We start from the raw sequence: 27,462 nt of genomic DNA on the forward strand, positions 1-27,462 counted from the left end.
CTTCCCCAGCTCTCTACCTGGTAAGTGACTTTTTCAGACTTTTTTGGCTCATAGGAAACCATTAATTAAATTTCAATGCATTCCTATGGGAAACCGCAACTCGCATGATGAAACTTTAATTAATGCGTTCTTATGGGCCAAAAAAGTCTGAAAAAGTCACTTACCAGGTAGAGAGCTGGGGAAGCACCATCGGAGGACTGGCGGCCCCCCCTCGCTGCGATCACCGGCTTCGGAGGCCTTCGGAAGCTTCCCTTGCACCATCGGAGCACTTGAGGGGGACCTCTGAAAGTGGCGATCGTAGTTGTGGAGGACCCCTGCCAGTCCAATGGTGTTGGGTAAGCTTCCGAAGGCTTCCCCTGCTCCATCGGAGGACTGGCAGGGGTCCTCCGCAACTGCGATCGCCGCTTTCAGAGGTCTCCCAGAAGTGCTCCGATGGTGCAAGCCTCCAAAGGCCTCTGAAGCTGGCTATCGTGGTGAGGGAGGGGCCTGCCAGTCCTGCAGTGGTGCTTCCCCAGCTCCCCACCATCAGAGGACTGGCAGGGACAACACCTTTGCTGGTATCGAAGGCGGCTGAGATGTCGAGGAGGACCAATGAAGATGTTTTGCCCGTCAGCCTCCCTCAGCAGGTCATCAAACAAGGTGACCAGTGCCGTTTCCCTACCGTGACACAGCCTGAAGCCTGACTGGAACAGACCCAGCGCATGGGTTTCATCCAAAAGAGCCTGAAGGGGATCCGCCACCACTCTCTCCACCACTTTGCTGGGGAAGGACACACTGGTGACCGGCGTGGTTCCATCTCAGCCTTGGTCTACCTCACAAGATGGATGTGAAGATCAACGCAGGGAGGAGGAGATGCCTACGAGTTTATACCTGAAAGTCACCTGGAGATAAAAAGCAATAACCTGTAATAAACTTGGTTCTCCTCGTGCAGAATTTTGGTTTTTATAGAATCAAGGAGGCCTCTCTTTCCTGCCTATTGCCTAAGGACCCTTCCCCAAACGAAGCCTTTATGTGCCCCCCCCACACACACACACGCCCGGACCTCTCCAACCCTAGAAAGGTGTTGCTACAACCACCCTAAGGAAAGAGGCTCAGGACAGGAGGGGAAAAGTATAAATAGTTTTTATTTAATTTAGTTTTAGCGCGCGTGCACACACAAAGAAACTCCCAGCCGGGTGCCACTCTTTGTGGGATAGAAAAGAGTGGAGGAGGCGCCAGTGCGCGCGGCAGCTGCAGGGGAGCCGAAAGCAAAGGGGGGGCTCAGCCCAAGGGGCTGGAGGGAGGACCCGGGTGCGGCCCCGCGGTCGGTCGGTCGGCAGCCACCCCTCCATGCTGCCCAGGCAAGCTGAGGGGAAGCCCCATCCGCCCACGTTGCCAACGAATCTCTCCCCTTCTGTCAGGGGGAGCTGGGCCCCGGGGACTCCTCAGGCACAGAACGAGCCCCCCCCACCCCCGTTCAGGCTGGGAGAGAAGTGCCTTCCGACACAGGCTGTATTTGCAAAGGTGCCCGAGGGGGCCTCCTGGCACCCCTGCCGAGGGTTCGGGACAGTGGTCCCCAGAAGGAACTTTTTCATGCACTGCTAAAAGGTGAAGGAAGGCAGCCTAGGGAGGCCCCAGTCGGGACCGTGAGGGTTCTCCCCCTCCTTCACAGGCAGAGGAAGCGACACCCGCCACCAAACCCCACGGAAAAAGCACCACCCTTGTTCCCGGAACATTTTCCAGCTGGGATGTCCAGCCCAGCATGGACAGCAGCGGCTTCTCGGCCCGGTCGGGAGCCAAAATCATGTCAGGGTTGTGACCAGGGAGTCACAGAAAGGCACGGATGGCGAGAACGGGGCTGGGGGGAGAACTTGCCGAGCGGCATGGGCAAGGCTGCCCCTAAAAGCCTCGAGGCGCCACAGAGTCCGCGGTGGAGGATCTGGTCCTACGGAGGGAGCAGGCAGGTGGAGAGGGAGCAGCGCAGCCCCTGCCCCCAGGGAAAGAGGGAGGCTGAGGAGACCCGTTCTGGGGAGGAGAAAGAACCAGGGAGACGGTGCTGGGAGGGAAGGATGCCCCCCTCTCCTCCAGGCTGGGCGTCCTCTGGCGCCAGGCTCTCCTCCGGGGCTTCCCTGAGGCCGCAGTCGGGACGGGAGGTCGGGGCACCTCTGCCACCCGTGCCAAGGGGTCAGTCATGTCTGCGCCAGGGGCACCTCCTCCAGGCCTTCCTTGCCCAGCCGGTACCGGGCCAGGTCCTTCCTGGTGACCATGCCCACCACCTGGAAGGAGAGAGAGAAATGGAAAGACAGACACCCACAGGTAGATTCAGGAAAGGGACCCTCTCGGGAACTGGGTGGTAGGAAGTGGCCTTTCTACCCAGCCAGACCCATTGATCCTCTAAGGAGGGCGGCGTTGGGCAGTGTTCAGAAGGGTGGCCTCGCCCTCCAGGGAGCTGGGTTCCAACCTTCATCCAGGTGTGAAACTCACTAGGTAACGCTCCATCTGGCCTACCTTGCACGGCGGCTGCAAGGGTGACCCACGAAGGGCAGCGGGGGCGGGGCAGGGGGGGCAAGCCTCGACTCACCTGGTTATGCTTGTCCACCACCACGAGGTGCCGTAAGCCCAGGGCCCGGAACAGCTTGAACACCCTCGGCAGGGACGCCTCCTGCGTGGAAGAGAGCGCTTGGGTGGGGGTGTCTCAGGGGGAGGGGGAAGAAGGACACCCCCCAATTCTAAGGAAAGAGGGGACGCCCCCTTCCCTGCCATTCATTCCCTTCCTCCCACGGGACACCCGACCCAGCAGGACTTCCTGCCTCTCCTTGTGCTTTGGGGACGGGCACTCAGAGGAGGGGGCCCTGAGAAGCGCCCCCTCCAGCCTCCACCTCCTGGGCGCTGGGCAGGCCGTCCCTGGCACCTTCGGCTGCCTCCAGCGGATCAGCGCCGCGGCTGTCTGTGCTCCCAATAGGACAGCTTCCTGCCCTACCAAGGACCCCCCCTTCTCCCAAGCTCAGCGTGCGCACTGTGAAGGGCCCCCCGCCCTCGCAAAAGCGACCTGTGCCCAGGACCCCTGCCTCCCCGAGAAAAGCCGCCACCTGGGGCACGGTGTAAGGCGAGGGGTTCATGAACTCCGTCAGGTCCATCATGCACTCCCGCTCGTCCTGGGAGACGTGGATGGACTGGATGGGGGGGAAGCGCGGGTAGGCGTCCCGGAAGTCCTTCAGCTTCAGGCGCTGCTGGACCAGGGAGAGGTTCGCTCGCTCCACAAAGACCTGCAAGGAGGGAGGGAGGGAGGAAGGCCTCGGTGGGCAGGGAGGGCGGTCGGACCCGGGAGGTGGCCGGATTCGGGTGGCGCCCTCTCCACCCGGCAGCCCCTCCGCCAGCTTTCCGCCGTGCCTTGGTCCCACTCCCCAGCCCCCCCTCCTTGTGGCCCAAAGCGGCCGCCGGGCAGGAAGGGCATCCTGGGAGCACCCCCCCCCGGCAAACCTGGAGAGACCTTATACCTTGTGCTTGAGGAGCACAATCAGCTGGGAGCGCAGGATCAGGCCTCGCAGGCCGGCCACCTACAACAGAGAGAGAGAGAGAGAGAGAAAGGTGTCCTGGGACTGGACTCGGCAGCCTCCCTATCACACACACACACACACACACACAAACACACACACACCTCTCTGCCCCCCCCATGACGGGTTCCTTCCCTCTGCCCAACTAGAGGGGGCCGGGGCAGAGGGAGGGGGCCCGAGAGGGGTGGGTGGGTCGGGGCACCTCGTGTGTCAAATCCCCCCACCGCTCGACTCAAAAGCCCCCACACCGGTCTCACCCCACCTGCTCGTGACCCGGAAGGAACTCCACCACCGGGAAGCCGTTGTGGTTAGAAGCGGCGTCGCTCAGGATGTCCACCACGGTGCCGACCTTCTCGATCCTCCGCAGGCAGGTGACCGGCGTGCTCATCACTTCCCTGGGGAGGGAAGGAGGCCCACGGGTCACGCCCTGGCCCACACCCGACCAGGCCAGGCGTCGAGGGGCAAAAAATCCCCCCCAAAAAAACCCAACCAAGGGCAACTTCCATGTACCCCCCCCCTTGTCAGGTGAGACACAGGAGAGTTCTAGATGGGAAATGCTTTGGGGTTTTAAAAGCGTGTTTCTGGACCTTCAGCCTCTTTTAAAAAAAGAAATGGCTTGAAACCGCAGCCCAGAGATCTGAAAGTCCCAAAACAGCTCCGGGACTCCAGCGTCCAACTGGAAGCCTCAAAGGCGGGCGAGGGGCGTTCAAGGGTTCTGCCCCTTCCTCGTTCCAAGATCTGCCCACCCAGGACCCCCCCCCCCTCCGGGCAGCCTACCTGGCCGTGAACGAGTGCGAGGTGACGGGGGCTTCCCAATGGAGGAAGGGGACGCTCTGCAGCTGGATGTGCATGTCGTACAACCCCTGAAGGAGCAGCAAGAGAGGAGAGGAGGCGCAGGATCGCTGGGGAAAAGCTGAGCTGCCCCCTGATGCGTTTCGGGCGCCCACCTGCATCCGAAGCGATCCAGCGTTTGCCCTCCCAACCCGACCCACCTGGCGACGGGCAGACGGACGTCCTGGGATGAGGCGGTTGAGATTTATTTGTGCCTGAAGGGTGCCTTGACCCGGTCCCTAACGCCACGACCATTCCTGCACTCTCTGCAGGTTCCCAGTTCTTGGTGCAGTTGCTGTTTTGTAAGTTACGGGGGTAGCCCTCTCCCCAGTAAAATGTATTTTTTTGGGGGGGGGAGTAGTTTTTCACTTGTAAAAGTTTTAATAGCAAGTTTCTAGACAGGCTTTGAAAGCAGAGACCAGGGACTTGCTTTATAAAATCAAACCTCTCACAGGCCAGAAGAGGGTCCAAGCAGGGTCTCCCCGGGAGGAGCGTTCTGGCAGGGCCCAAGCCAGGCTAAGAGAAGCCCCTCTCAGGGGAGATGTACGGACCGCCCTCAGACGGGCCCGTTCAAAGGGAGGGCCAACAGGCCTGCCAGGGCAGCAAATAACAGGCTGGAGGGTGTCGTGCAAAATACGTCATGCAGGATGAGGGGGGAAAGCTGCTATTTAAGATAACACCTTCCAAAACCAGGGCTTCACCCCTTCTTACCTCGACAAAATAATCCCCTACGATCTTCGCCGTCATCAGCACCAGCATGATGGGGAAGCCGTAGGTGATGTTCCCTGTGGCCTCCATCATGATGACCGTCAGGCTGAGGGTCATCCGCACGATCCCTCCTGGGAAGGTCAGGGGCATTGATTCAGCTTGGGGCTTCTCTTCCCCGGGCCGAGGTCTTAAAAAGCTCGCGCCTCCCCCCCCCCCCCCCCGAAGAGGCAGGAAAGCTTTGTTACTCAAGCTGTCGACCAGGCGACCGGATGAGAGGAAGGGGCACTGTGAAGGACAGCCCTGTTTCTCTCTCTCGAATCTCTGGGATGGGAACAACCACAAGACCACCCAGGTAAAAAAAGATTTCAAAAGTTACGACTCCTTTTGGGAACAGGAACAAGCCGATAAACTAATGCCTTGTTTTACAAAGAGACAACATTAGAGTCAATTTAAAGTGCTACAGAATAAGGTCATCTGGTTTTCCAAAAGGAAGAGAGACACATACACACCCGCCTTCCTGCGCCTTCCCCCCCCCCGTCCAAGTTCCTCCTCACTCACCGAGCTGTGCTGCAGCTCCCATCAAGGCGTACTTCCCCGGGTCTGCCCAGATCTGTAAAATCCAGCACAAGGAACATGAGGGTATTCAAACTGCACGGCAGGAGGGCGGGATAGAAAAGTGAGACAGCGCTCTCCCTCCTCTGCCGCCCCCCCACCCCAAAAGAGGATTCCTTTACATTCGGAACATCAGTGAAAGATCAGCAGAGATTGGAAAAATTACTTTTCAAACTATAGCTCCCATCTTGGATGGGGGAATTGTGGGCATTGTAGTCTTCAAAGGCAACTTCTCCAAGCTCTGCTAACAAGCACCAGGACAAACCAGTCATTAAAGAGAATGCTTATTGATGGTTGTTGCTTATTCTTTGTAATTAGGCTGTTTCTCTCTGACACCCACATAATAGGATTTTGTCAGTGCCTCCAGACTCAGGAATCAGGACATGCAACCTAAGCCCATGGTTATCTTCCATCAGCCAATCACAGAAGAAAACATGCTAAATGCAAGACATGGGGTGAAGGGAATCATGGGCTGTGACAGCAAGACCTTTCTCACCACCCAAGGGAGCACCTCTTCCAAAAACATGATAAGCACACCCTCTAGATTGACCGTCAGATACCTTTGGACCATGAGGGGAAGGGTCTCAAGAGTGCAGGGGTGCGCTTACCCAGCCGCTAGTAGTGGAGGCGAGCAAAATGCCAAACAGGCGCCCCCAGGCGGCTCCTATGAGCAAAGAGGGGATGAAGACGCCCGCCGACACCGTCAATCCGTACGTCCAGCAAGCCAGGAAGAAATATATCAAGGTGAATGTCCCCAAAGTCATGGGGTCATAGGTGCCTGCAAATGGGGGTGGGGGAGGGAGGGAGACAGGAAGAGGGTCACAAAAACGGCAGCTTTTCCGAGAAGAGTGGCACTGAGACCTTTTGGCCTTTCAACAAATCTAAAACTAAAAGGATTTGGGAAGGGTCCAGTCCTCTCCCCTTCTGAAAAAAAAAGCGTGCTCCTCAAAATTCTACCTTCCTTCTCACGACAGACAGGCCCCGGTCCCCGAGGGGGGGGAGCAGAGCCAGTGAAATCGGAGCAGGCGCCTCTTTGCACACCGTCTGCATTTCTGTTCCTGCCATTCCCAGACTATAAAGATCAGGCCGGTTTCCAGACCGTCGGCCTCCCCGATCCAAAAAGGGACCGTCGTCGTCAATGAGATCAACGACCTGTCGACAGCCCGGGTCTCTTTCCCGTCTCCTCCCACGGCCCTTTTATAACGTCAGCCTGTTCTAGCCTGCATTTCTAAGAGTCACAGCCTCCAAAATCTGTCCAGTGAAAAAGCTGAAGAGGCTGCAGGATCCCGGTGAGGGTGAACATCTACACGACCGTGGCGCTACCCATTTGATCCCAGCCGAGAAGGCGAAACCCTTCCCTACTCCCCCCACCCCCGATGGCAAGCCAGAGGGCAACTGACCTGGGGGGTCGTGGAAGAGGCGTACGACGCTCTTTTCGGGCGTGTTGAAAAAGGCGGCGGCCATGGCGTTGTATTCGCCATCGGGGCAGAACAGCTGGCAGAGCAAAGGCCGGGAGAGAGAACGGGAAAGAGCCTCGTTAGCCCCATGGGGCAGAATCCCCTGGGAGCTCAACAGGAGCGAGGGTCCCACAAAGATCATCCAATCCAACCCCAGCCGATGTAGGGAAATCCACGGCTAGAGAGTCAGGAGGGCCAGCGGGCCAGGCTCTGGCTAAGAGAGCTCCAGCCAAGGAAACTCCACCGCCTTCTGGCGCAGTCCGGTCTGCTCTCCGACCACTCGGCACAGCCTCCGAGAGTGACCTTCTTTCGAGCTGCCTGCACGTCCCCTGCGGCTTTCCACCTCAGACACCACGAGACTTCCATCATATCTGAGCCCCCCCTCTTGCTTCAAGACCCCCCGCCAGCCGAATAGCAGCATGCAGGTCTCCCTCAGGAAAGCATTACACCCCCACCCCACCCCCTTCTCCAGGCCCGGCCACCTGTCGGCGGCCCACCCTACCTGGAGGGGGTACGCCATGCTGTTGCCCTGCAGAGGCTGGCAGTCGCTGGAGCTGTAGATCATCACGAAAGCGACCGAGGCGGTCACGGCCCCCACCAGCATGGCCTCGATCACCTGCAGGCACGGGCGGTGGATGTACCTGGGGAGTCGGAGCACAGGCGCAAAGGGCCCACGGATCAGTGCCCTCCTCGTTGAAGAGGACAGACCAGGCAGGAAAGGCTCAACGCCCGCCCGGCACTTTTTGGCTGCCGAAGGAACCTCTGATGATGAAGCAGGAGGGGATGTTTGGGGGGGAATGGATGGGGGGGACAGGAGAAGGCATTGACCAAGCACCAGTCCTACTTCAGGACAGCCGCAAAAGCGGATTCTGCATTCAAGCCACAGGGCCAGAAAAATAATAGTTTTTCCTGCATCTGTAGAAAAGACATTCCTCGGCTTCCTCCCACACAGCCCAAGGGAAGCGTAATGATTTTCCCAAACTCTCCCTCCTTCCTCCTCATTTCACAAAGAGGGACTTCAAATGCATCTCTCTTCTGCTGTCAAGTTTTCTGTCTTCTTCCCACCGTTCTGTCCCCAAAGCATGGAGCTGCTCTTCCTGGACAGCATGAAAAACCCTTGTTTGGATAGACTGAGCAACATGGGTGTCAAAAGCTCTCCCTTAGGAGGTTTGTTATATGGGGGGGGGAGGCAAAGCCGTGGGCTGCCCCAAGGGGCTCTCTCTCCCCCACCCACCCCCCGAGGCTCAGAGTTAGATCCTCAGCTTCCAGGGGAACCCTGGAGTTTTGCTGCACTTCTTGGCAGGGGCCATGAGGCTGGAGAGCTGGGAGGGGACGAGGCAGCGAGCACGGGGGGGGGGCTTACCTGATCCGGAACATGGTCAGCCAGTAGTTCAGGGCATTGAACATCGCTCCGAGGATCCCACCTGTGGCCGGGAGAGTGGGAGGGAGGGAAAGGAAAAGGAAGGAAGGAAAAGAGAAAGAAGAAAGAAGAGATAAAAAGATGGATGGATGGATGGATGGATGGATGGATGGAAGGATGGATGGATGGATGGATGGATGGATGGATGGATGGATGGATGGATGGAAGGAAGGAAGGAAGGAAGGAAGGAAGGAGGGAGGGAGGAAGGAAGGAAGGAAGGAAGGAAGGAAGGAAGGGTGGATAGAAGCTGAAAAAAACTGGCTCCGGAGGCCTGCGTGCCGTTGGGCCACGCTGTGGGAGAAAGCAGCCACTGGGGCCCAAGATGGGGAGGCTGGTGGGAACAAACGGCCCCCCAAACCCCTGAAAAGCCCCCCCCGAGAGAAGCCTCAGGGGAGCCAAGCCAGCTCTACACATTGAAAGAGGAGGACAACTCCTCATGGCTTCCCTCCCTCCCTCCCTCCCTCCAAGCCCCTGACAAAAAGGCGAAACTGGATCGTGGCCACTGCTGGGAGAAAGGTGGGGACGCCTTACCCACCACGCCCATGAAGATAAAGATCGGGATTTCCTGGAAGGAGTAGCCCATCTTCTGTAAGGAAGCAGAAAGAGGCAACCTCTGAGGGAGGTGATGCCAGCGACATAAACACCCACCCGCCACGGAGACGCCCGCCTGGCCCGCAGAGCTTGGCAAAGATGTTTTTTCAGACTACGACTTCCATCATTCCTCCATCAGGGAAGCCACTGGGGAATCTGGGTGCCGTAATCCACATAAAAGAACCCGGCCAGGCTCGACTCTGAGGGGGCACCACAGAGGTGGGCTTCCTCCTGCTTCCTTCCACCTTGGAGCCCCGCAGAGCCATTCAGGCAGAACCCGCTGAAAGCAGGATTAAAGCTGCACCCACCAGAGCACTAGCTTTCCCGACAGAAGTCACAGCCCCCTCCCTCCCCGGCCCAAGACCCATCGGTAACATTTACTCCAAAGTCCACTCTAGCTGGCAGAGTTTCCTTCTCGTGACAATAAAAACCTTCCTGCAGGTGGGGTAAGTCGGCCTTGCGGGGGGGGGGGGCTTTAAGCTGTTTTGCTACAAACAGGGGGTGGGGTGGGGTGGGGGGAACCCCTAAGCCCGGAAAGGGAAGGGCTGGCAATTAGGTTGTCTGGATTCGCCATCTAAATTTTAAAAAAGGGTTCAAGGAAGGCTGTTCCAGGTGAATGGCAAAGAGGACTCGGGGGGGGGGCTCTGCTTTGAAATGACAAGCCCCAGGCTTCGGAGCCCCCACGAGGCTGCCCCTGTTTGGTGAGGACATCCTGAGAAATGGGGTCCCCTCACAAAGGGTTACGGGGGAGGAGGCAAGGAAAAGCACCAGCGAGAGGGCTGAGCCCCTTACCTCCGAATCAAATCGGCCAAAGTTGATGAGTCCCGGACTGGAGAGGTCCCAGGGGTTGCCTTTGTAAATGCTCAGGATGGAGTTGAGGGTGAAGGTGGAGATCATGGAGGCAAAGAACTGGCGGAAGAGAGAAGCGGCGCGGACGCCGGTCAGGGGCCCGCCTTGCTCACCCCCTCCTCCCCGCCTGCCCCCAAAGGGACACTGAGGGTTCACACTCACAATCCTCCATGTCAGGAACTGGTTCCAAAAGGAAGCCCCCTCTTCCAGGCTGAAAAGGACACCCCCTGGCAAAGGAGAACGCCCGTCAGCCAAAAGCCAGGAGCGCCTGTCCACAGACGTGGCCAAAGAGGCTGCCCTTACGCTCGGACTCGGGGTCCCTCTCGGTTAATTACTGCAGGGACGGCCCGGCAGCAGCCCAGAATATTTCTGAGCATCCCCCTGACCCCAAGGAGGCTGAGCCCGAAAACTTTGGAGAGCCACACGGGGCTCTGCGGTGGAGCTCCGGGACTTTACCGACAGGGGCTCCGAAGGCCGCCGAGACCCCAGCGGCGGCTCCGGCCGAGACAAAATCCCGCTTCTCGGTGTCCCTCCGGAAGTATTCAAAGATCTGGAAGCAAACGGAGCTTTTAGAACCTATCAGGGCGCCAGACAGAAACAGGCAACCCGTTGAGCAGAGGAGATGCTCCGGGTGAGAGATGGGCCTCTGGCTATGAGCCAGGAGAATCTGCCGGACGGCGCAAAAGGCCGGGGGAATCGATCTGCACAAGGCAGGAGATGGAGGCTTGCTCAGCCCAGATCAGCCATGGGCCAAATCCAGTTTCAGAGATGCCCCCGGGGGTGGATTCCAAAGGCAAAAGGCTGGACCAAAAAAAGAGATCCAGCCCCTTTTGACATAAAGCTCTTTCTGCCACCAAAGAAGCCTTGGGAGAGGCATTTGGCATAAAAACTGGGGACCCTCCCCCCCAAAAAAACACCCCTCCCACTTCCCCCTTCTGATGGGGACAGTGACACAGCCCTCGGGAGGGCCCCCCCCAAAGGACCAGATCCACCCCCAGGCTCCCAACAGATCCCAATCTGCAAGGCAGCCGGACAATTTCCCCAGACCCCCCCCCCCGCAAAACGGAGCAGCACCGCTGGTCCCTGGAAGAGGAAGAGGAGGAGAGAGGCCGGGTGGCCCCTGCAAGCCGCTCACCTTGAAGTCCCTCTTTAGAGATGTGGACCGTCCTTGAGAGATGCCGGCGGCGATCACGGCGCCCGAGTGGATCATGGGCCCTTCCTGGGAGCGAAAGAAGCCCAAGTGAGGAAAAGAGCAGGCAGGAGATATTGGGGGGGGGGGGGGGAGGAGGCAGGGGGATAGCCTGCGTGGAACCTCAGCCTGCCCCCCCCTTCCCTATAGGCTGAGAAAGGTTGGACCCAATGGGGAAGACGAAGGGCTCACAGAGGTGCCACTCCACCTCCTCCCCAATGCAAACAAATTATGTCCCCGCCAGGGCTCGGTACTACGACACCCAGAATCCTTCACCGTCCAGGTTGCCTGCTCGACTCTGGGGCCTACGATGGATAAAAGGAACATTTCTGGCCTTCCTTTCTTTAAACCCCCCCCCCCAATGATACACATCCTCTCTTAATCTCTGGCGAGAGTGGGGGTGGGCATCCTTGCCTTCACCGGGTTCCCCAAAAGTACAGCCAGACATGTGCCGGGATTTGGACCCGTGCTTAGTTCTGAAAGGCTGCTGGGCTGGACAGCCGAATGGCTTCCTCAAATGGCTCTTCCTGACCTCAGCATGGCCTACCTTACAGGGCTCTAATGAGGAAAAAGCAGGAAGGAGGAGAAGTCCAACATGCTACTTGGAGACGACTGGAAGAAAGGCCAGGATAGGAATATTCTGACTAATAATAAACACTGGAAGAGGGAGCAGCAGCGTTTCCCTCCTGGTTCCCTCTGCATGCTCTCCTCCTTACCTTTCCAACCGCCAGGCCTCCGACCACCGACAGAATCACGCCGCAAACTTTGACCACCAGCGTCTGCAAAGGAAGCAGGGCCACAGTTCTGAGAGGAGCCGGGATCCGTCGGCGCCTTTACTCAGCCGTAGCACCGAGCAGCTGGATACAAGACAGGGACAGAGAGCGCCTGCTTCCACATCCCTCAGGGATCTCGCCAGAATCCCTTCCACACCAACAAATGAAACACAGAGAGAGCGATTCCAAGGGAAGGCTGGCAAAGCCGCGTAACCTCTCTGCCTTCATCAAAAGTGTGCGCACGAGGACGACGTGATGACCAAGGAAAAAGTCTTCTTGGGGAGGGACCCCAACAATGCAAGAGGCTTCTTCAGCACCTCACTTCTTTATGTTTTGGGCACCTCGTTAAGATCTATTAAGATACTTTCCCACTTACGTCTGGTTTTAACCGCTTGCTCTGCTGTGTTGAATTTATCCCTAAAGCATCAGGTTGAGAAGGGAGGGAAGGACGTATGAAACACGGGGGCCAAGGATAGAGCACCGCCAGCGTGAACAGGAGAACTTCCTTCCTTCCTTCCCAGCACCAGCAGGCCACGGCTGCCAGAGGCCGACCTCTGTTTTAACGTCTGGCCCAAATCCACCTCCGCCATGCAGGCAGGGCAGGGCCAGTTGGCCGAACCTCAGTTTGGAGGGAGGGAGGCTCCCCTGCCCACCCTTTCAAGATAGGCGAACAGAGTCTGACAGATTTGCCCGTCACGGGAGATCTCATGCAGGAGGTCCCAGCTAAGGAAGATAAGGGCCGGTGATGCTCTGAAAAACTGCAAATCCACCACTGGGTTGAAAATTAAGGACTCTCTCCGAGACCCAACTTTCTTCTCCCCCTTTGCCTCCTGCTCACCTTCAAGCGAACCACGTGGGGGATCTTGACTCCGTTGAGGTAGCACTTGATCTGAGGGATCCCACTGCCAGCCGCCACGGGCTACCGAGAGAGAGAGAGAGAGAGAGAGAGAGAAGAGAAGAGAAAGAGAGACTTTTTTGCCTGTCGGTTGTTCCCAACAGAGAGATCCCGACTGGCTATTTCTTAGCCTTCTCTGTCATTCCACCCAGGGCCCAAGGGTTGGTGGGCAGCCTCACCCCCTCCCCACAGCGGAGGAAATGTCGTCCCTCTGAACAGGAATCAGGATGGGGGCCTTACCTCGATAAAAGCTACCATCACGGAACCGACCATCACAAAGCTTGCATTTAGGGTGGCCCAGAGAAGCAGCGAGAAAGACAAGCGTCCCGTCTCAGTGAATCCGTCAATGTCTGGAGGAAGGCAGTTTAAAAAATAATAATAATCCAGCCAGAGATTTTGAGAAGGGGGAGCCGTGCGGGGGGTGGGGTGTCCCTCTTGGGCAGGGGTAGAAGTCTCCCCCTCCCCCGCCGCTTGCTGCAATAGCAGATATCCTCAACTAAGTCTGCACCCACACAGACTTCAAATAACCAGTGTGGCACAATTCATACATGCAGACAGCTTGGGAAAGTGGCTTTCTTTGAACGAACACACCCAGATTCTTTCAAGCATCCTGGCCGGCAGATGGGCCAGTTGGGGGATTCTGGGAACTGTAGTCCAACTCAACGTTTCCATAATTTGACACGCAAGAGGGGAAATATCAGCACGCCTGAAAGAACCTCGAGGTCTGGAAATAAAACTCAGAAGATTCGGGGTGGGGAATGGCGGAGAGAAGGAGAGGATGGGAACGGAATCAGGTATGAAGGAAGTGAGTAACGACCCGCCGGCCGACCTGCACCCACATCAAACCTTTTTGTCACCAGCTCCATCCGTAACAAACCAAGCTGACCCTGCTGGATTCTCAAGCAGTCTCCGTTTAAAATTAAAGATTTGTGTTTGTGGCTCTCGAGTAAGCAGAACATGGAAAGAAAAAAATAACACCTCAATGGTGTCGATCAGGACCCCCTTCACACCACCCCTCTGAGCAGGATGGAGCTCGGCTGTGCTCAAAGGATACTGCCCTTCACCAATTCATACTTAAGACCAGCCAAGTATTCCACCACAATATCAATGAAGCAGGCAACAAGGCCGGTCAGGATCCCGATCATGGCACAGATGACCCAGCGCCGAATCTCCACTGTACGGAAAGCCTGTGTTGGAAAAAGCACAAGCGAAGCCTCAGGGGCGGGCGGGCCGGAGGCCTGTGTGTCTGTCCCACAAGGTGGGAACAGACCGACCTTGAAGAAGAATCTCAGGACACATCATCATCATCATCATCATCATCATCATCATCATCATCATCATCATCATCATCATCGTTCTCTTCTTTTGCTTTTAAACAAAACAAGTTTCTTGCCCTCATGACTGCCAGACATAGGCTTGAAACTAGTCCTGGAGAAGCAACTCCTGCTCGGCCATAGGGGTGGAAAAGGGGTGGCTCCCAAAATGTGTGACATGGCATTAACAAAACGTATTATAAAGGCCGTGGGAACCCAGAACGATTGTTTGTTTCAAGGGCACCTTTGAACCTTTGCATGCATAGATCCAGAGAGAAGAGATGGCAGCACACCCTCATACCACACAGACACCAGAGCTGGGGGGGGGGAGAGACTCACCGTGTGGTTGATGCGTTTCTCTTCCTCCAGGAACAGCTGATTCTCACAGTTGTCATAATCTAAGCTCTGCAGCCGGGAAGAGAAAGGGAAGTCCTTTACTGAAAGAGGCCGCGGGGGGGGGGAGGAGAGCGCTTGGAAAAGTGAACGTTGCCTCACAAGGAGCTGGAGAGACTTTCCAGGGCCAAACTATGCCTGATTCACAACCTGTCGTTCTACCTGAAATCACGTTCTGTCTTTCAGAGACGTGATTCCGGCAGGCCTTCAGTGCCTCAGCTATCAAGACTCGTAAAGGGGATTCTCACTTACTGTACATCCCAAAGAACAATCATGAGCCAAAATAGAGCAGATTTGCAAAATAAGGGATGCAAAAGGTTCTGCTGGAATGTGATGCTTTCAACGGTGAAGAAATCCAACCTTCTAAGGAAGGGCTCTCCATAATGTACAGTTTCCCCCTTAAATCCCCACCCCAACCTCATCCCAGGAAGAGCATGAAGCTGGGTGGGCTTACCTCGTATTTGAGAGAGAGCAGTTTCTCACTGTGGGGGATCTCGTTGGGGAGGGGCCGGGGCTCCTCCATTTCCTGCGAGGAGACACACAGTGGTCATCAGATCGCTCCCATCCTGCTTCTGCTTGGCAGGGGGCTGAAAGCCTTCCTTCTGCCTGAAAGCCCACCTCCCTCTTGCCCAACCCCCCCAGATCCCTTGCCCAACCCCCCCAGATCCCTCCCTTACTGGTTCTTGGTCATCGCTGAGATCCACGTTGCTCAGACGCCCAAAGCGCGAGGAAGAGGAGGATGGCGTGAGCTGCAGGGTGGAGAGGGCAGGCAAGAAATGAGCATGTTAAACACAGAGTTCAGCTGTCTAAGTTTGTGCCTGCGTTTGTGCATGAACACACACCTAGGAGAGGAATACCTCTGGAATAGAACACAAATAGTGCAGGATGAGGCTACCTCGCCCCAAGCCAGGCATCCATACCTTGCTCTGTGTGTGGCTCATAAATGGGCGCCTGGTGTGTGTGCACGCATGTGTTTTTTTAAATCAAGGATGCTCGGGGGGGTGTGTGTGCCTTTTTCCAATACTACCAAAATTAATTTATGGTTTTAATCAAAGTTTCCTTCCTAGGCAAAGAAGGCCTCCCCTCTTGAAAAGAGCCTGGAATGGCCAACTTTCCGGACGGTGCCTGGGTCTGTAAAAGAAAAAAAAAACACCCTAATCTTGGGGCCACCCTAAAAACTGCGGGCAGAAGGCAGGCCAGGCTCCCCAGCCGACGGCGAGAGAGCAGGGAGCGTTTCCATTGACGTCACCACTTGTATCCCTTTTAGTGCGTTAAAAAAGCCCACCGTGAGCCAGAGTCCAGGGCAAGACGGGCGCCGCTGCCAGGGAGAGCTCCGAGCGGGAAAAGAGAGGCCGAGCCAAAGAGGGCCGGAACCTTCTGGGTGGCACAGAAGGGGTGGTGGAGGGAGAGAAGGGTTTCTCAGGGCACAGAGGAAAGTCTTGGTGGAGAAATGGCTGGGCTGGGCTGAGCTCTTCCTGTGGCTGAGCGAGAGGGCGCCGGGGGACCTCCCGTTGGCCGGCCTCTGCACTCAAAGGCTCACAAGCCATGACAGGAAGAGAGGTGGAAAAGGAGGGCGCCCGGGAAGCACCCAAGCGCTCCGGGAAAATCCCAGCCTGCTTCTTCGGTTGCAAAACATCCTGAATGAACTTTGTGGAACTCGGAGAAAGAACACAGACATGTTTCTAAATAAAGCAAACCAAAAGCAAAACTCAAGAAATGTCTTCTTCCTCTTTCTCTGAATGCAATGAAGAAGGGTTCATTTGTGTGCGTGTGCGTTTGTGGCTGTGACTATGCAGGGGATGCAACAGCCCAAGGCCGAAAGGCACAAAGCCACATCCAGGAGAAGACGGGCAGGCGCTTCCCTGCCCTGCCAGGTGACCGAGGCCAGCAAGAAGAGCTGCATCCAGAAGAGGGGCAACGGGGTTCAGCACCCCCTCCTGGCCGGCTCCACTGGCCTCTCCCGCTTATATCCTGGACTTGGCTCCTCTTTCTCGGTTCCTGGTTTCTTCCAAATCTGCACAAGCGGGAAGGAGCAAAAGGAATGGAAGTAAGCACCACGTTTTTGGTCTTAAGAAAAGGCCAACGTGGCACAACTCAAAGCACCCCTTGCTCTGCGGGTCCGGGAGGGGGAAGGCGTACGGTTTGGGGTCAGGGGTGGAACCAAAGCACGGCTATAATTGCACAGGGAGGTGGGAAGGAAAGAGTGCAAAGGCAAGGCATTTGGGTCGAATGAAGTGGTTTTTCAAAAGCAACAGACCAAGCCAAGGATGAAAATACCGTAGGGTTGCTTCCCGGTTGCTCTGTGGGTTCCTTGCGTGCCTGCAAGGATGCTACCCTCGGGGGGCCCAAACCAGCAGCCGTGGAGCAGCCTGGAAAACTTTGGAAAGACCCGACAGGGTCCCAAACAGACCCCGAGGCCATCACACAATTTGCTTCCCCAGATCTGCATGGGACAGCCTGTGAATAAAAAATTAACTCGGAAGAGTTAAATCTCGGGACGACTGCTCCGAGAATCCCTCAGTCAGCGGCACCGTGGGACTGATAGCCCAAAAGGCTACCTTTTCCGACCGGCTTATTGGGCCGAAAGAGGCTGTTCCAAAATCCAGGCAGATTATCCACCTTTCGGCATTCACCGGCTCCCACTGCAGGCTCACCCACATGACGAGGCCCAACACAGCTGAGAGTCAAATGCTTTGCATTTAGAGCTGGATTGGAGACAATAAAAAAAGACTGCTCTGTGTGTGTCAATTGTGTGTGTTTGCAGTATCAACATCAGGAGAGGAGCTGCCGGAGGCGCCTTCTCCAACAGGGCTGGCCAACTCCATAACCAGCCGATGCCAAAAAAAAGAGAGAATATTTTTCCCCCCAGATTGCTGGGCTGCCTGCTGGTACTTCCTGCCACCTTGTGCATAAATGGACGGCTCTCCTCCACCACACCTGAGCAGGTACATGACCAAACATGTCTGACCACGGAAGAGGCAGTGGCAGAGATGGGCGGGTCATTGTCACCAAGGTTCTCCTCGGAGGGCCCCTGCCAAAACTCCCCCCCCCGCACTCTCAAGCCAGTTCAGGAGAGGACGGGGAGCAGGGGCTTCTCGGTGGTGGAACCCCTTCCTGCTGCTGAGCAGGGGGGTCTTCTGGGAGCCAGGCAAAAGGCTTTTAGAAACATTGGCCAGGCCCTTTTCCTATCAGTTCTCTGATCCACCCTTACACACGGGAGGGTTCCTTCCATGACCGGCCCACCCCTGGGGCTGCTGGGGTTTTTTTTTTCACCCATTTATTTCTATTGGAAAGTATTTTGCTTCAAGGAAAAGGAAATCAGCTTTACATGCAGCGCTAGAATTTAACTTTCACAGCAGGAGGAGAGATCAGACACTCAGCAGGCTATTTTGGGGGCATCCATTGGAAAAGAATGTTTTTACAATGCAGTTTTTCTTGTCAGAGGGCAATTTTGCCCACCCTTGTTTGCAAACTGAAACTGTAACTATGAAAACACGGAATTCTCTTGATTTTCAAAGGAAACAGCAAAGCAGATACATTTGAGAAAGCAAAACCTCATTGGAAAGTTTGTAGCCCCTCCGGCTACTCACCCACCCCGGCAAAAACACACTGCTAGATTAAACAATAGCATTGAACAGCCTCTTAATTCAGTAAGAAACAGGAAGGGAATTCTGCAACAGAAATTTCCTGCCTGCCATACACAAGGAAGAATATTTACTATTCAACTTTCAAAGCAGATAAGCCACGTTTCCCTAGGTTTGCTAAAGCTTTAAGCTAAACTGGCTATTTTATAAGAGGGTCCAAAGTTACAGAATGGGGGCCTTTCTTTTTCTCAGCAGGATCCATCCCCTAGGATCTACCGTGACACCTGCTAATGTTTCCTTTTGATGACAAGACTCAGAATCCGGGCTGTGTTGAAGCAGGCCGAGCAGGAGCCGCCACACACACAAATGCCGGAAGGAGCCCAGAGGGGCAGCAAGTGGCTAGTCCTCAGTGAGGGGGGGAGGGTCTCCAACCAGGCCTGGCAATCGCCTCTCCCTCTCTGGAAGCCCTGCCTGCTCTCCGGGAACCCACCAATGAGCCAGCGGCCAAGGGGAAAGGCCCCCTGCTCCCCCCCCCGTGCTGCCCGGGACATGCTGAGCCCCACACCTGACCTCTTCCACCCGCCCAGCCGTGGGCCTGAGAAGGGCACCCAGGGCCACGGCTAACCAAGGGAACCTTGGGGGCCCCAAGGGAGCCTCCCCTGGGCTCCAGCGTCCCCCAGAAGGATTCTCCGCTGGTCCTGGCGTCCTGGGAAAGGCCCTTTGCACATGCCCAGGGGCAAGGTCCCCCCTGCACTCCCTTACCCTTACCCTGCCCTGCCTTGCATTCCGTTATTCCCGCCTTTCTCCGCCAGGCGGTAGACTGCTCCTGCCCGCGGAGGCTCACCTGCCGGACGCTGGTAGTGGTGGCGGCGGGTCCCCTGGTGCCGTTGAGCAGCGGCGTGGCCTCGCCTGGGCCGAAGGGCTCCCGCTCCCGGCCGGACCACGACACCTTCTTGGCCACGTTCGCCATCACCCCAGGAGACCAGGAGGTGCCCGGGAGCCCCGCCGGCCAGGCAGCCAGCCAGCGAGCGAGCAGGAGCTGGAGCCGGAGCAGGCTTAGCCAGTGGTCATGTGAGACGCCTGCAGCTGGCTTGGGCACGTGACCCCCCTCCCCGGCTCCCCTTCCCAAAGTATCTTGGGAGTTGTAGTCCCCACCTGGGTCCTGGGTGGGTTCTTTTCTCCTCCTCCCTCCCTCCCTCCCTCTCTTCCTTCTTGCTTGCCCCTCCCCTTCTTTCCAAGGCAGGACCAGTTTCTTATACATATATATATAGCTGTTTTTCTTCTACAAATTTGCCTTTATCTTCCATTCCTTTGTTTTCTGTTGAGTTCTTGCATCTTCTTCCTGATGCCCTTGGGGAAATGCTTTAGAAAGAAAGCAGCTTTGCCAGCCCGTTTATTTGGAGGGGGGCCGCCCAAGCTCCTGCCTTCCCTTCCTGCACAAAATCTTGCTTTTCCTCCCTGGGGGGGTCTCTTTTTCCTCCTGGCAGCCCCCAGCAGGCTCAGTCCCTCTTCCTCCCTCCTCTCAAAAAGAACCACAGTCCCCGTTTAGTAGGTCCAGCTGGAAGAAATCCTGTTGCACAACTAGAGTAGGCCCATTTGAATCAATGAAACTTGCAGAGGAGTTACATCAGCAAATCCTCTAGGGTTGAGCAAGAGTCTTCCAGCCTTTGCGTTTCATGGCTCAATGCAGGACTAGAACCCGGGTCTTCCTGAGTCCAAAACTCACCAGGGGCACCCCCCGTCTCTCTCAAAACACTCAGCAGGCTATTTGGGGGCAGGTACTTTTGCAGGGATCAGGGCCTAAACAGCACAACTTAGAAAAGGCTCTCCTTGCAACCCCAAAGGATTCTGGGAACTGTAGTCCCCACAGGTAACTTTCCCATACTGGGTACCTGTTTTGCACACACACACACACACACACACACACACACACACACACACACACACAGAGGTGTTTCAGGGCTCCATCCTCCTTCCAGTTCAGAAAAAAGGTGAGGGGCAGGCGATGGGGAGAACCCGAGCCCCCTAAAAGCTACCACCAGAGGGAAGAAGCGTCCCTGGACCCACGGTGGGCAAATGGCTTTTCTGTCTGCTCTTTCCACAACCACCCTGCAAGGCAGACCGGGACAGCTGCTGCTTTTTTTAAAAGCCTTTCTTCAGTCCACAGGGTCCTCTTTCCCACTTCCCTTCCCTCTTTCTCTCCCTCTCCTCCTAAGATTTGGGGAACCTCCCTGCCCTCCCAGCCTGCAAAAGGGAAGCAAAGCAATTCGACCGACCCGTGAGGCAGGGTGATGATTCAGGGCCATCATCCTTCTGGCTCACGGCCCTGTCACTGGACTTTCCATCCTGGCCAGTTTTCCACCCCAACCCACCCCCAGCCGGCCCCAAGCCTTGTCGCGGGCATTTAAAGGGGCTGCCCTCTTCACACCTGGGCCTGCGGGCCTCAGCCCCACGGGATCCCCTAGACCAGGAGCCAGACCAGCCAAGGACTGCTGAGAAGGGCCTCCTCCTCCTCCTCCTCCTCCTCGGCTGGAGAGCCTGCCCTGCCCCTTTTCTGCCCTTGTCTCAGCCCTTCTTTCCTTTCCTTCTCCACCGTCTGGGGTGTTTAGTTTCGGCAAAGGGAAGGCAAGGGAGAAATAGGGCTGACGAGAGAATAAAAAGGGCAGAAAAGGGCTTAGGTGCCAACCGGTGCCAGCCGCTAACTCCTCCCCACCCTGCACAATCCTGGGCATGTTCACACATAAGTCAGTCTCCCATATAAACATGCCCAGGATTGGAACCATGTGCACCTTTATTTGCACTAATAAATGCTATCAACCAGTGTGCATTTTGGAATTTGCACATGGCAACGTCAGCTTTCTTTTTTCTTGTTTAGAATTGCCACAAAGATCTTCTGAAACTATCCTGCTTGCCAGTTTTTTAATGGAAGGCAAAGGGAAGCATTTGCCTTCAGTAGCAGTGCTGAATTTTACTCTGGCGTAGGAGAAAATGTTGAAAACAGACATTCCAGGATGGAGGGATGGAGACAGAGAGAGAGATTCAAATCAAAACAAAGAAATGCTCTCCAAATAAGTTTTATACCCTATATATGCAAAATTCACTTGAAACAGGAGACAGTAGAATCAGATCTGGCTTGAACAATGTAAGAAAGGACAGCAATTTGTTACAAGCTAAAGAACAAAACCAAGGAGATTACAGGAGGAATTGCTATATTTCCTCCAGGATTTCCCACAAAGGACCTATAATTAAACAATGAAGAAGGAATATTTTTAGAAGGGGGAAGGGGCTGGAGACGCCAAAAAGCAGTAACACGTGGGGGTGGGGGAGACGGGGGGGGATGGTGCAGGCCTTTCTGATTCTTCCTCTCAGCATTTGTAAAAGTAAGAAAGCCGGGGAGGGAGAGGGGCCCTCAGCCCACGCTGGGTCCCTCCTGGCCGTTTATGGAAAAGGGGTTCAGCTGCAAATCAAACTGGAAAAGACCCCTCAACCTTCCACTGCACCGTATCGTGTGAATGGGGCTGCCCTTTGGTCAAAACCAGAATGAGAGCAAAGTGACCAGGACGCTAAGGAGGGTGGAGAGGGTTCCTCTTCAAAAAGGGGCCTGGAAGGCTAGCGCCAAAAAGGGGAACAAGGGGAGAGGAGACGGCCGCTGAAACCCAGGTCATACGAGAGAGAGCGCCCATGAGCGCGGGGCATGGCGGCTTTGGCAGCAGGCAGTCCACACCGCGTGTTCTTCAAGGGGGCCCTTAGGTGGTCGTTTGCTCTGGTCGTTTTCTAGCTGGGTTCTGCAACAAGGCACAGGGTGGATCCTCTTCTGGCAGCGTGTTGCAGATGTTGTTACTTCGGCTTCTGGATTTGCACCTGGGAGAAGCATTTACAGAAATCAGCTCGGCTTGCCACTTTTGGGATGGCCACGGCATCCTTCACCAGGTTTGCGGCCACCAGGGAGAACCGCCACAAGAGATGATAAGCCCCGCGTGCTTGGGTCACGTGCCGCCTGGTGAGGACCTGTCGCGGGGGAGAAGACTCACAGGCAGTGTTCCAGGCAGGCGCAGCTCACTCTCCGCACGGCCCCGTGGAGGGCAGAGATGTTCGCCAGGGTCAGGATAGCGCCGCGAGGAAGGCCATTCCCGGTGGCGACGCCGGAGACCTCCCCCGGCGAAAGGGCACGATCCCACATAGCAAAACCAGCCAGAAAACCCACAAACGATTCGGAGGGTTCAAATCCACCTCCCGGCACGTCTTGTTCCTGCCCCAGAACGAGAGATCCGCTGGGGGGAATCTTGTAGCCTTTCCGGAACTTGGACCCCATGGAGGCCAGCCTTCGGTCCACGTAGAACCAGTAACGCCCCTGGATGGAGGACCAAATGACACAGAGGTGGTGCCACTTGCCGTCCAGGATCCGTCCCACCGGCAGCTCTCGGAAAGCTGGGTCACCAATGACAAAGTGGATGCTGTTCCGGGGGGCAGCATCCCGGCCGTGCAGCACCAGCTTGTTGTCATTCTCTTCCGTGGCGTAAGACAGGATAGTGCCCAGATAGTTGGCATGGGTGCTCACCCACGTGCAGAGGCTCAGCTCCAGCAGTTCCGTGCTAAAACCAGGCTTCAGGGTCGCAAAGTTCTCAGAGGATGAGTTGGGGAAGACCAGCATAGACTCTACATTGCAGACTGGGGGTGGGGGCAGGGGAGGAGAGAGAGAGAGAGAAGTCAAGCTGTACAATGCATTAAAGACAACATGGCCACAGAACTACCCTAAGTGCCAAAAGACCGGTCGGTCACAGAAGGGGCTTTTGCTCACGTCTGCAACTTGCATTTGAACGAGCTTTGTTTTGTGATTGGTCGGTTCAAGGTAAACAGGGACACCCTTTGCTAGTCTGATTGCCCGGCCTCATATTTCCACAGAAATGACATTTCCTGGGGAGAAAACAGGCCACTGGCAGGCAAAATGCAAGTCTCCCAGAGTTTTGTTTGAGCCTGAGACAGAGAAAGCGGAGGGACCCTCCTCTGATTTTGGCTGCTAAGCAGAGCCTGGCCTGGTTGGCCCTTGGATGGGAAACCCCCCCAGGGATGACGGGGGATCTCCAGAGGAGACGGGGAAAGAATCCTGTCTTGAACTCTGGAGGGCCGTGGCTGGCACTCCGAGGCTGACCACCCTGGGCTAGAAGGCAGGCTCAGTGATAAGGCAGCATGGGGTGCCCCCGATACATACTTTTCCCTGGTTCGCGCGGTCCTGTCACCCCTTCTCGCTCTTCTGAGGCTGTATCCTCTGCAGCTGGACCTGGTTGTCCGAGAGCCTGTGCTCCTGGCCGAGAGGAGGGCGCCTCTGGGCCGAGCCTGCCTTCGAAGGGAACCTTCTGGCCCTGGAAGGAGCCGCTCAGCGTAGCTCTGCTCTGGGACAGGGCGGCGAGACGGAGGCTCTCCTCTTGCAGCTTCTTCCTCTGCCGATGCTTGGCCTGCAGCTTCTTCAGGGTCGGCCTCGGTCCTCCGGCGGCCTCCGGCTCCGTCTCCACTCGGGCAGGCTGGCTCAGGAGGTGGGATGGGGCCAGGGGGCTGCCGGGCAAAAGAAGCACCTCGTTGTCCTCGGACCTCTTTAGCCGCTGCTCTAGTTCGTCCAGCTTGCTCCCCTGGTTCTTCAGGGCATCCTGGAGACCCTCCACCACTTTCTGGAGGCTTCCTACGCTGGCTTGGATGGCCCGGCCCTCCCGTTTCTGGCTCGCCACTTCTTGGGTTAAGTTGGAGAGGAGCGTCGTGTCACGTTCCTTCTCGGTTCCGCTCTCCTTCTCTCTTTCCCTCCAAGATTCTTCCACGGCTGCGATCCTGCGCTCTTGCTGCCGGCTTTTCCTCTGCAGCTTCTTTGTCCAGACCTTCAGCTGGCGCAGCTCTTCACGGACGGCCGCCTGGGTCTCGTTGGCCGCCGTCTCCAAACCCTCGTGCTTGCTCAGAAGGTGGCTGAACTTGGCGTCGATGTTGTAGGAGACGTTGTAGTTCCCCGCAATCTCCTGAAGGCGAAGGAGGGTCACCTCCTGAAAGCGGCGGAACTGGAAGAGAGAGACGGAAGGAACAGGGAGTGGGATTTTGTGCCTGGGCCAGAGAGATGGGGAAGGGGTTTCAGGCTCACGATGGGAAAGACCCCGAACCCACCCAAGGCAGGATCTATCACCAAAGAGATTTGAACAGTCGAGAAGAGCTGAGCCGCAGAGAGGATGCCCGCTAACTTTATGGGCTTTGGCTGCATTTGACGTCGCTGGTAGCATGGTTTTGACTGCTGTGCAACTAGATTTAAGCTCCGCATTTTCTGATATTGAGAGTGCCCTGCAGAACTTCGAAACTTACCTGCTCATGACATTTTAGTTGCTCAGCAACTAATGGTATAATGAACCTTTGTTTTTAGAATAGCACACACACACAATAGCACACACACACACAATATCACACACACACACACACACACACCAAATAACCATTCAAACCACCCTTGTTCTGTTCAGATTCCTTCTGGAGAAGGTGCACTTGCTTCTTCCACCAATTAGCCACTAGTGAACAGCAGCAGCCTGCGTGCATGGGTGTAAATGGACGCACGTCTCTGGAGAGGGCTGCTAGATTATATATTTCCACCAGCCTTTTTGGAGCTGATGAGTAAAGCCCACTATATTTAGGAAGTGGCATTGCTATAATAAGGCGCGCTGTTATTTATAAGGTTAACTGGAAATCATTCCCCAGTACATTCATGACTTACTAATGTGCTGCTGATTTTGTGAGTTACTCTGCTCCTCTATGTTTTGATCACTACTTCTCATCTTCTAAAGAGCGCTGGTTGTTGTTGTTGTTGTTGTTGTTGTTGTTGTTGTTGTTGTTGTTGTTGTTGTTGTTGTTGTTGTTGTTGTTTTCTGGGCGGTGATTTCAAGGCAACAAAAACAACGAGGAGTCTGATAGCAACTTAGAAGACTAATGAGCCATGTCTTCATCTTTAAGATGCAACAAAACTTTTTGCTGTTTCTCTTAAGGCGACATAGCTATTTAAATTAATTTTCCAAAGGCCAAGGACCCAGGTGAGAACTTGAAAGACATAGTGTGTGTGTGTGTGTGTGTGTGTGTGTGTGTGTGTGTGTGTGTGTGTGTGTGTGTGTGTGTGTGTGTACACTTGATGGTAGTCCATACAAGTTCACTCTGAAACAAATTGTTTAGTCTTAAAACTTCCAGGCCACTTTTGTTTCTTTGTTGCCACAACAGAGGGCCATGGCTACTTCTTTGAAAATATCTGTTACATATTTCCTGTCGCACAAAATAATTACTTTTTTGGGCTATGCCTCCCAGAGTCTGGGGAAGACCAGCTGGGGGACATTCTGGGAACTGTGGTTCACAAAAGCTAACTTTTCCAGGAGACGGCCTTTGCCCAGCGGTAGAGTTTGGTCCTGGCAGGCAGGGCCCAGGCAGGTTGAATGTCACAACACCACCGTCGGCCTCCTTCTCCCGTTCGTAACACAATCCAGCCAGTCCCAAAGTGGCGTCTGGACAGCCGGACAGCCAGCTGAAGGTCCTGCTGTGCTCGAGGGACAGATACTGTTGAGCATCAGATAGGATGATGGTGGCCACTGATGGCCTCCAGAACAACAAGATGCCTGTGCAAGACCCAGCAGCATCAGCAAACCGACAGGGGTCATGGTTAGCCCACCCGAGCGGACACTCTTCCTGCGAAGGGGCTCTCCTTGGATTCCCCCTCCCCTGCTAGACGCAATGGCCAGGCAGGGGCCCAAGGCGCTGGACGTCGCCTGCCCCAAGGGGCTGCTCCCAGACCCTCTCCGTGGCCTCTGGAGAAAAGTCAGCTCCTGCAGCCGCTCGAAGGCACAGCCAGACAAAACATCTTGTTCTCAAAGGTGCCGCAAGACTCTTGACACTCACTTCTCTGCGGCCACACCACGAAGGCTGTGTAAGGAGGCCGTTTCTAAAGCAGAGAATCAGGTCATAAACTCAGATGCTGGGAATATTATCTAATCGCTGAGCTCCACAGGAACGTTTTCTGTGTTTAGTTACTTTTGAAAGTTCTGTTTTTTGGGGCAATCCGTTTCTTATTTGGCAAACGTCCATCATTGCTACCTGGACTGCTTGGGAATGCAAATCGAAGGGTGTCAAATAAAGTTATAAAACGGCAACAATCGTGTAGGAATTGGAAAACAGAAAAGTCCTAAGTATCAGTCCTAAGAGTCGAGGAAGGCCATCGCAGAAGTTTGACCAATAGACAGAAGCCCTTGGTGAAGGTAAGCACAGAAAAAGGGCCACCCAAAAGGCCAGTAACGTCTCAGACAGATCACTCTGCTTAACAGAGAGAGGACATCAACATCGACACAAATAGGAAGGTCCAACATTATATATTGTATTAAACACAAATGGGAAAGGTTACTTTTCTGCATTTGATTGCGGAAGTCTGGGCTTGCTGGCTCGTGTCTGTCCTATACAAACTGCAAGGGAAAAGCCCTTTTATTTTGAAATAAATAAACAAACAGAAACACAGACACAGACACACACAGAATGTTGAATGCCTGATTTGAATGTTAGCTTTGGAACATTTTCCAAAAGGGTTTAACCCTCTGCTTCGGCTCCAGCTAGATTGTCATTTGTTAACAACTCCTCATCTGCAATCCGGGGTGGTCGCCCCAGCCGGATCACCCAGGAGGGCCACCCTCAAGGGAGGAACGGCGGATACCCTGCCTCACCTGCTCTTCCAGTCGTCTGAACCTCTCAAAGAAGGGCTTCCGTGGGTCCCCAGTCCCCACCTGCTGGAGCACGATGCCCTGGAGGCAGGCAAGAAGCAGGAAGAGGCTCAGCAGGCGCTGGGCTCCCCCCATCCTGGCAGCCGCACAGGGCCTTTCTGGTGCAGGACCGTGACTCTGGGCGATCGAGAGGTTCGCCTTCAGCGGCTTGGAGGGTTTTGGCTGCTACGACGCCTGCCTGCCGTCCTAAACGCTCCAAGATCCTCCCTCCGAGCTAAAAAGAGACCCCTGTTTGTTCTCAGAATAGATGAGATCCCCAGACTTCTCTCTGGCATTCCCAAGAAGCCAAGTTTAGTTTTGAAGCCCTCGCCAGCCACAATCCTGGGGGAAGGAGAAGGCGGGGAGCACCCGGCGGGTCTTCTTGGGGGCTCTTGGCGGGACGCTGCAATGAGCAGAGGCAAGAAGAGGAACTTGGAAGCTGGTGTGAGAGTAAATAGACATGCTTTCCCTCTTAAACCAGTTCTGCTCCTAATGGCAGGATAGCTGCTTGTCTCGTTGGGCTCTCCGTGGCCAAAGCGGCTGACTAGCAGGGAGGAGTGACCGATG

The 27,462-nt window shown here is 55.6% G+C and overlaps 2 protein-coding genes across 2 annotated transcripts; both read right to left on the minus strand.

Annotated features, from left to right (window-relative positions):
• Positions 1 to 1,106: 1,106 nt before the first annotated feature.
• LOC110089113 (H(+)/Cl(-) exchange transporter 7) lies at positions 1,107 to 19,341 on the minus strand. Its single transcript, XM_078381550.1, has 25 exons — positions 18,993 to 19,341; positions 15,242 to 15,313; positions 15,019 to 15,090; positions 14,511 to 14,576; positions 13,913 to 14,045; positions 13,099 to 13,208; positions 12,802 to 12,882; positions 11,907 to 11,969; positions 11,137 to 11,220; positions 10,458 to 10,551; positions 10,164 to 10,228; positions 9,945 to 10,061; positions 9,093 to 9,147; positions 8,505 to 8,565; positions 7,644 to 7,782; positions 7,085 to 7,178; positions 6,293 to 6,462; positions 5,631 to 5,682; positions 5,076 to 5,203; positions 4,311 to 4,396; positions 3,796 to 3,928; positions 3,477 to 3,536; positions 3,069 to 3,245; positions 2,561 to 2,641; positions 1,107 to 2,255 (listed from the first exon to the last, which is right to left on the minus strand). Exons 1-25 carry the CDS (start codon positions 19,116 to 19,118, stop codon positions 2,169 to 2,171), a joined length of 2,406 nt encoding a protein of 801 aa, XP_078237676.1. The 5' UTR covers positions 19,119 to 19,341; the 3' UTR covers positions 1,107 to 2,168.
• Positions 19,342 to 21,206: 1,865 nt separating this feature from the next.
• LOC110087034 (pentraxin-4) lies at positions 21,207 to 26,991 on the minus strand. Its single transcript, XM_020808388.3, has 3 exons — positions 26,860 to 26,991; positions 23,358 to 24,186; positions 21,207 to 22,816 (listed from the first exon to the last, which is right to left on the minus strand). Exons 1-3 carry the CDS (start codon positions 26,989 to 26,991, stop codon positions 22,176 to 22,178), a joined length of 1,602 nt encoding a protein of 533 aa, XP_020664047.3. The 3' UTR covers positions 21,207 to 22,175.
• Between the last annotated feature and the right edge of the window lie 471 nt (positions 26,992 to 27,462).

The sequence above is a fragment of the Pogona vitticeps genome, chromosome 13, assembly GCF_051106095.1.
Source record: "Pogona vitticeps strain Pit_001003342236 chromosome 13, PviZW2.1, whole genome shotgun sequence".
NCBI lineage: Eukaryota > Metazoa > Chordata > Lepidosauria > Squamata > Agamidae > Pogona > Pogona vitticeps.

What these genes read in the sequence shown, in the direction of transcription:
- LOC110089113 (XM_078381550.1), bottom strand. Translation starts at nt 19,118, where the DNA reads ATGGCGAACGTGGCCAAGAAGGTGTCGTGGTCCGGCCGGGAGCGGGAG. An exon ending in AGAAACGCATCAACCACACG is followed by an intron (nt 14,046 to 14,510) that starts GTGAGTCTCTCC and finishes TTTCCAACACAG; the next exon opens with GCTTTCCGTACAGTGGAGAT. An exon ending in GAGGCCTGGCGGTTGGAAAG is followed by an intron (nt 11,221 to 11,906) that starts GTAAGGAGGAGA and finishes TTTCGCTCCCAG; the next exon opens with GAAGGGCCCATGATCCACTC.
- LOC110087034 (XM_020808388.3), bottom strand. Translation starts at nt 26,991, where the DNA reads ATGGGGGGAGCCCAGCGCCTGCTGAGCCTCTTCCTGCTTCTTGCCTGC. An exon ending in TCAGACGACTGGAAGAGCAG is followed by an intron (nt 24,187 to 26,859) that starts GTGAGGCAGGGT and finishes TCTCTCTTCCAG; the next exon opens with TTCCGCCGCTTTCAGGAGGT. An exon ending in ACCGCGCGAACCAGGGAAAA is followed by an intron (nt 22,817 to 23,357) that starts GTATGTATCGGG and finishes CCCCACCCCCAG; the next exon opens with TCTGCAATGTAGAGTCTATG.